Source organism: Carcharodon carcharias, chromosome 4 (assembly GCF_017639515.1).
Source record: "Carcharodon carcharias isolate sCarCar2 chromosome 4, sCarCar2.pri, whole genome shotgun sequence".
NCBI lineage: Eukaryota > Metazoa > Chordata > Chondrichthyes > Lamniformes > Lamnidae > Carcharodon > Carcharodon carcharias.
This window is the reverse complement of record NC_054470.1, coordinates 41,074,201-41,082,427: the sequence shown is the minus strand read 5'-3', so window position 1 is coordinate 41,082,427 and position 8,227 is coordinate 41,074,201. Positions and strand designations below refer to the sequence as shown.

The 8,227-nt window shown below is 43.5% G+C and overlaps 1 protein-coding gene across 1 annotated transcript; it reads right to left on the bottom strand.

The window, feature by feature from the left end:
- Positions 1-314: 314 nt before the first annotated feature.
- On the bottom strand, positions 315-2,121 carry LOC121277149 (growth arrest and DNA damage-inducible protein GADD45 gamma-like). The gene is made up of 4 exons (XM_041186224.1): positions 1,976-2,121; positions 1,454-1,555; positions 1,118-1,331; positions 315-970 (listed from the first exon to the last, which is right to left on the bottom strand). The coding sequence occupies exons 1-4, from the start codon at positions 2,029-2,031 to the stop codon at positions 857-859; spliced, it is 486 nt and encodes a 161-aa protein (XP_041042158.1). The 5' UTR covers positions 2,032-2,121; the 3' UTR covers positions 315-856.
- Between the last annotated feature and the right edge of the window lie 6,106 nt (positions 2,122-8,227).

Here is an 8,227-nt window from a genome sequence, read left to right as displayed (position 1 = left end):
CTTGAATTGAGGCAACTTAGTTAAAAGCAGAGAAAAAAAAAATCACCTTACTAGCATTTCCCATAGAGTAAATAGAAAAGTACAGATTATGAAGATTACTGCTCTAGTAGTTTCCCCCATGGTAGGATTTCCCCTTGCTCTTAGATTTGGCTACAACCTACATACTTAATTTAGCTGTCACAGAAATTGCTAAGTGGGTGGAAGTGTCACTGACAGCTCAGTTGATATTTAACTGATGCAAGTACAAGTATTAGTGGTTAAGCTTTTTATAGTCAGGCAATTGTGTTATCAAACATAAAAATCAAAGACAAAAAGACATTTATATCCTTTATTTCAGTAATTAATTCTTCTGCTTTACATGAAGAATGAACCATGTATCCATTTTCTAAAAAAATACATCTCTTAAAAATTTAGAGCTCAGAGCTATAAATAAGATGTTTGAATTCCATTCTGGAGTCAAATAAGTTACTGTTCCACAACTAAATGCAGTCTAGTTATAGAATCAGATAAAAGTCCCACAGCTTCCATGCTGGTCTTGATCCATCATTTAATCTCCTCCAATAACAAACAGGGCTCTGTGGCATGTGCAGGTTTGCACTGCATACTTCTCACTCGCCTCACCACTCCAGATCCAAGTGGTCATGTGCAACAGTCCATTTATCCAACTTGCTGCAGTCATCAGTCCTGGCCATCAGTCCTCACTGCCTCCGATTCACCAGCAACGTACTGGTCACATGTCCATGTGACTTGACCAAAATACCAGTCTAAACCACAGATCCATGAAGCCAACACTTTTCCTTGACAAAGTGACTTCAAAATACAATACTTCCAGCACCACCAAGTCAATGCAATAATTTCAACGCTCAGGAAATGAAATGTTGGGGACCCATTGATTAGTGCAGCGGCTCTCTTCACAAAAGACACCAAGTTTTTCTAAGGCTGGATCTTTCCAGGAGTCTTGACTTGGATTCTAGATGTGATAAAAATGCAAGAAGTCAGTTACATACCCACACTGCCAAGAATCTGTTTCTATTTCAAAGGAAATCTCATTCAACTAGAGTTACACGTTCCAACATGAAACCAGTTGCTACAGTCAGTTAGCTAAAGCAGCACTCACCGTGACTAGGATGCAATGCATATCCCTGGGCTCCTCGTTGTCAGCCGCGTTGCCGACGATCTCCGCTAGTCTCTGAATGTCATTCACTCTCACGATGTTAATGTCATTGTCGCAGCAAAATGCTTGAATTAAAGTGAAGTGGATTTGCAGAGCAATGTCGCCTTCATCCTCCTCGTCAGTGGCCAAGAGGCAGAGCACCACACTGTCCGGGTCACTGCAAAAACAAAGTACACAAGGTCACCCAGTGGCTCAATTACAAATCAGAGGAATCTGTTCATAACCGATGGAGATAGATCTTGGTGCGGTGCATTTGGAGTTGATTCGTGCGAAACTTACACATTCATGACTTTTGCAGATTCATAGACTCCAACGGTCAAACAGTGCTGCCGTTGCGCGGAGCTCAGCAGCTCTTCCAGGGCTTTGCCAGCAACTTGCATCCTGAAAAAAAATAATTTAAATGAAGTTAATGAATCCTTACACAACAAAATAAAAAAACCACACGACCTTCAACGAGAAAGGCGATGTACTCGCCGCAGCACAGCAGCTCGGTGCTAACCTGTTGCTCGGGTGGAGCAAGCAGGGTGTTTGTTTCTTTTTTTTAAAAAAAAGTGCTCATTTGCTGCCAGCCCGAGTGTCGGGTTTTGTTTTGGTCTCTGGGATTTTATTTAAACGGATCCCGTGTCCGCCAGCACCCGGCTCTCGCGCACTAACCGACACCGCCACTCGAGACGGCGGGTTCCAAACAGCAGAGCCCGCCTGTACCGCACACACCGTGTGGGCATACGGTCCACCCGGAGAGCCTGCAAAACCCCTACCCAACCCCACATGCACTTCACAGGCAGCGGGCACCATCCTCACCTTTCGGAGCTTTCTGCTTGCTTCTCCTCAACGCCGCTGAATTCCTCAAGGGTCATATTTATCCCAGGCTGTAAGAAACGTTCGCAGTTTGAAGCTAGTCTGTAGCTGCAATCACACTTCCAGCTCCTCTCAGCTGCTGCCACCACTCTCTCTGACTGGCCCGCTCGCTGCCCGCCCCTTTTATAGTGCGCCAGGCGGCAGCTGGGTTCCGTCCCCTCCGATTGGTGGAGAGGGAAGTGCCTTATTTAATTATGCAGGGCCGGTTCCCCACGTGGGGCGGGGCTCCAGGCACAAGAGCCTGAACTCTTGTTATTGTTAGCAAGCAGGAAAGTGCTTTGTAAAGGCAGTTGATTTTTTTAAAAAGTAATTAAGCTGAGCAGGTCTGCAAGAAAGCGAGCAGAAATAGGGTAAAAGATTGCGTTACGGCAACTTTTAATGTGCCATTGCACATATTGGTCGTATATTGGTTTAAAAAGTTTATTCTTTTTAAATTTGAATGAATATATAACTGGCAGGTCATTATTTCACTTAATTCACCATCCGGATCTTCATTGACATTGCAATATTATTTGTCCTTATTGCAGCAGATAGCAAACAAAAGTTGCTATTTAAGAATAAACTTTCTTTTGTTCCAGGCAGACATTCACGGCACACGCTGCTCATTACCATATCTATGGGGAACACAATGGGAGTTTGAGGAGTTTCTGGCGTGTGGCAATATTAAGAACTCGGTCAGATGAACCCTTTCTTCTTTGAAACATTGCTCCAGCTGCCACTTTAGTGGGAGTTGTACGTGTTTGAGTGTATATTTGTATGTGTTGGAGGTTGAATGGAGATAGTGAGATGATAATGTAATTGAGGAGTTATAGCACATTTTTATTTAGCTCACTAATATCGAACGCAAACTAACTGCAAGTTATTCCGACCTGTACAAAAAAAACTTAGTAGCAGCTTTAAAATTCTGTAGTGTTGCGCTTTTGTTTGATTGGAAGTGGTGAACCCGTTTATCAAACGACACTGCATCTTCTATGCTTGACAAATGTGCCATTTACAAACACAATAATAACTTCTGTCAGCTATTATCTATATTTTCTGCTTAAAACTTTATTGAATAAAATTAAAACAATGCATTGTTGATATTGTTGCTGTGTTTAATGTTGAACCATCAAAAGCACTACTGAAAATCATGTCCTTTATGAATGTGCATTAACTTTTTATGTGAAATCGCTTTAGAAAATATTTGCAATAGACTTTTTGATAATTCTGCATTGAGAGCAGAGTTCAGTCTTTATTGAATAAAATTTACTAAACCATCTTCATTCGCAGTCGCGAGCGTAATTTTGTGTCAATGGTCCATCTAGTGGCTGCATGATACAACACTACAGGCCATATTTCCCTCAGTTAATTTAAGTTTTTCTCTCCAATTTTCTCACTTTCCTTCCTGCGAATTAAACATACGTACATAAAACAATGCTTCAATACTAATAAAACGCTTTAATGGACCATTCCTTCATGCTTAAGCCTGCTGTGAAGGTTACTGGTCACTGGACAGCAGATTAAGTGTGAAACAAAAACAAAAGTAGCTGGAAAATCTCAACAGGTCTGACAGCATCTGCAGAGAGGAATACAGTTAACGTTTCGAGTCCACATGATTCTTCATCAGATTAAGTGTGAGATTTTGAAGCAACACCCGAGGAAGTGATTAGAACAACGTCTTCTGGTACGCAGCAAGGGTACAGCAGTCAGTAACAAATATTTCTCAGTCATTGGCTGTCCCTGGATTCAAGGATGATGTCTACTCAGGGTCATGAGTTTCTGCCATGAGTTTCTCAGCACCCAACAACTGAGGAAAAGGCAAGAAAAGCTGAGAGATCAAGAAGCCACTGCAATGGCAAGTTATGTTCAGGCATTTAAAACAAAGTAAGCCTTTTACTGAAGGGGAGTTTTTGAAAGAATGCATGGTCAATGTTGCTGTCATGTTGTGCCTTGAAAACCAAACAATATTATTTGAGAACCTTAGTTTGTCATGAAGAACTATTACTCGCCATGTCGAAATGATTGATGAAGGCTTGACTTTTCAGTTGAACAAGAAAGCATATTGTTTTCATTTGCTCTTGATGACAGCACTGACTTCAAGGACACAACACAGCTCTTGATTTTTTCTAAGGAATTAACAATAAATTTTGGCTTTTGCCATCGTCAAATGGACAAGTGCAGATGATTCAACAAAGCTAACTACAGATTTAATGCAAAGAATTCATCAATAAACAAGAAACCTACCAACCTTCTGGGTAGTGCCATATACTGAAAAGTTTTAGATATAATAAAATTTGTATTCTAACAGAAGCAATATAGTTGCAGTATAGCAATAAAATTAATAGGCAACAACTCAGTGCATTGTTCAACACTGCTATTTTAACAGTCTTGATTTTAAAACAAAATTGTGTTGTCCCTGTTTGAACATCAGTTGTTTGACTTTTAAGTCATTATGACTTGCCATACTATTTCTACACCCAGGTGTGACCCTTGGACCCAAAGGTTCCCACCCCTGATCTAAAGGTGTGGGACAAAGGCCAAAGTATTTCTAATCCACATTTTGTAGACCTGGTTTATCTATTCTACAATAATATATTGTAAGGATGAAAGGATTATGATAGACAAAATCACAGAGAAATGGATAAGGCCCAGACCTAGGACACCAGTGAAGTTTCTGATTGGTCCACTGGGAAAGAAGTCTTGTTCCAAAAGATGTCAACACAACCTGCTGTGAAAGCCTGAGCCTCCTGAGGCATTGGTGCTCGCATGTGTTCAGAGCTGAATCTTCGGACTGTAGATCCTGTGTCGGGGGTTGTCGCATCCTTAGACCTGGAGCCTATGTCACCCCTTCTGTCGTCTGGGGCAACATGTGGCTGAGGAGAAGGCAGCTGGTCTGCTACTGGTATTGCTCCTGTTGCTCCTGGTGCAGTTGTTATTTCTGGTGTTGCTTGTCATGTGCCTCATCAGAGGTACAAAGTAGAGTTGAATAAGCTGCTGCAGTGCCCCAGTAAAAACTGACAGCAGGAAGTGCAGATCAAGGTGAATGAAGTCCAAGACAGGTGAACTAACTTCCAAGAGTTGGAGATCATCTGTAAAGCAGTGAGAGAACATTCTCAGAAGAAGTGCTTCGAGCAACAGCCTCTCAATTAGACATGACTCCAGCTGTTCACTTTCATTGTTTGAAGGTTTCTCATCCTGTCAGTTTCACTGAAGGGCAGTAACTGTTCAAGCTAAAATGCAGGGCTAAACCCGAAGTTAGTAGCCTCTTTAAACATTTAAAGATTTTCCCAATAGCTGCACTGGAGTTCTCTGGTTGTCTGCAATCTATTCGGGTTAAACCCGGAAGTTGGCAGGATTATGTCTGGTTCCCATCCTGACGCCACTTTTTGGATCTTTAACTCCCTTGACCCCTCCCACTGCCCGTATCCAAACCCACTCCCCAGCAGTTAAAATTCTGCCCCATGGCTTTCTTTCACATCCTGTGCCACGTCTTTACAGTAATCTTGTCTTTGTGTACTTTTTCAATTTGTGCAACAGTTTCTTAGAACACAGAGGAAACTTTATCCTCACATCATTAATGTATAAACATTAACATATTCAACATCTATCCCATAGAGATGCTGTACTGCTTCCTGCCCCCTCCCCAACCTCATTTCAAAATTTCAGTATTGTGAAGCTATTTCCAACAGAGACCAAAATAGCTTGGGAAAATCTGTCTTTTGATACTTACCTTGAAATTTTTCTCCAAGAGGACTTAAGACAAATTAGCAGCTGAGATCCACTAAGTCAGCACAGGCCAAAAACCAATCCCAAAACTTTACTGGCCTACATCTCAATGTATTATTCCATTCAATTGAAAATTCCATGGAATCATCAACATTGAAGTATAACTATCAGGAATGAACAACCCATCAGTAACTGGTATTCTATTCCATATTTGAATCCCTCCAATCAGGTTTACACCCTGCTACAGTACTAGAACAAGTCTTACCAGCCACAAATTACATCTTATGTAGTTGTGACAAAGGTAAACTATCCCTCCTCATTCTTCTCGACTTGTCTGCAGCCTTTTACATGTTTGCATCCTCCTCCAATGCATGTCCACTGTCGTCCAGCGGAGTGGAATTGCTCTCACCTAGTTCCATTCTTATCTAATTATATCAAGAGTATCACTTGCATTCTTTTCTTGCTCTCTTATTGTTACCTCTGGTGTCCCCCAAGGGCCTATCCTTGCTCCCTCTCATTTACATGCTTCTCCTTGGTGACATCATCCGAAGTCACAGTGTTAGTTTTCATATGTCCACTGACGACATCCAGCTCCACCTCTCCAACACTTCTCTTGAGTCCTCCACTGTTGCTAAATTAAGAGACTGGTTATCTGACATCTAGACCAGATTAGCGGAAATTCCCTTCAGTTAAATATTGGGAAGGCTGAAACCATTGTGCGGAATTTTCCGCTCCTACCAGCAGTGGGAATTATGGCAGGTGAGGGCACTTAATTTGGTGGGAGGCAAAAATCTGTTTCCTGTTGTGGGATAAACTGTTGGAGTTATGTCCTCCCAACTTTCAAGGCAGTTTAAAGGTGGGTCAAGCTTCCCAACCCCATTATGCATTAGCATGTCATGAATGCTCATCAAAAGGCCAACTCATTGGAATCATGTTACTCCACCCAATTAAGCTTCCACCAGCGAGAATTTAGAATGCTCAGTTTTACAACTGTATGTAAGGAGCATGCACCTTATAAGCTTCACCTCTTCCATGACTTTGAGGTCCGTAGGTGTTGCTTTCCCCTTCTTGGGGACCTCACATAACTTCACTCACAATGAGTGCCATCAGCAAACACTGCACCAAGGCTGGACAAGGGAGGCAGGTGAAGCCTGGAAAGCAGGGTAGGGTGGAAGGGTAGAGTAGAGACTGGGCAGGGGAGGCAGGGTTATAGGGGAAGGGTGGGAATAGTGCCCAGGGAAGTGGGGAGGAAGAAGTGTTCGGAGAAGCGGGTGGGGGGGGGAATGTCCAGGGAATGGGCAGGGCATTGGGGAAGTCTCTTAGAGGGCGAGGTCGGTGGTGTCAATGGTGGGATCCTGGGGGGAGAACTCAGGATACTGGTGATAGGAGGAGACAAAAACAGTCAGAGTGGAGAGTGGAATGTGGTAGGGTGGCAGGTGCAGGGTAAGGGTCTGGTAGGCAAAGGTCTCATCAGGTGGGTCAGGGAGGGAGATGAGACAGGTGGTTCGGACAATGGAGGGGCAGGGAAAGTGTGGGCATGGGGACGGTGATGGGTGTCGGCTCTGAGGGGAGGAAAGGCATGTGGAGGTGAATCGTGATAGGGTCCAGGGTAACAGGGAGGAGGTTCAAGGGTGACAGAGGGGAGAGGAATGGTGATTTTGGGTGGGTTTATGATGATGGGGGAAGTTGGTGGGTGACAGGGGGAAGGTAGAAGGCAGTGGAGTGAGTTTGAAAAATGATGCGCACAATTTTTCCAAACTGATCTTGACTACACAGTTAGTCAGTCAGTGAGATTCCTCAAGGTGGGAGGAGGATCTTTTCAGGTGGGTGGTGTTTCAGGTCAGCACAAGTGGCCAACTAACAGGATAACTTAATAAGAATGAGGAATCTGGATGTCAAAGACATTCACTTGTATTCTCCACTCTATGGTGAAGTCCACATTGCAGAAGATTGTTCCCAACTCATGGATCTTACAATATTAAGATACCAGCAAGGTGTGGAGCTGCCATTCATTATGTGTCATTTGCCATTGGCTGCAGTCAGAGGCAGGGATGAAGGGAGGGAGGTGGAATGCCTCCAAGGGGCATGGCTAGTGCAGGGCAGACAACTCACGACTCCAAATCTCCATCTTCCCGGGTGAATGGTCATGATGCACAGGGGATCATGCGGTTGGTCTTCCTATGCTGCCAAGTCAATGGTTTCTCTATAGAGTCTCGAGGATAATGGAGACAAGCTGGATAGTGTCCACATGAGACTTCTTGTACATTGCTTTTTGACCAGGGTGATGACAGCAATGTCTCCATACACTTTCATGGCACAGCCATCTCTGTCTTCCAGAATGTTCTTTACCTGGAAGGGGTGGGGATGCCATGTCCAGACAGGGGCCTGTTGAAGGGTCAGCACTGGCCTGCTGACTTTGAGATGGAGGGAAACCTGTTAAGGACATGTTCCCTAAATGTATGACTTCAATTCATTCACACATCCACTGAG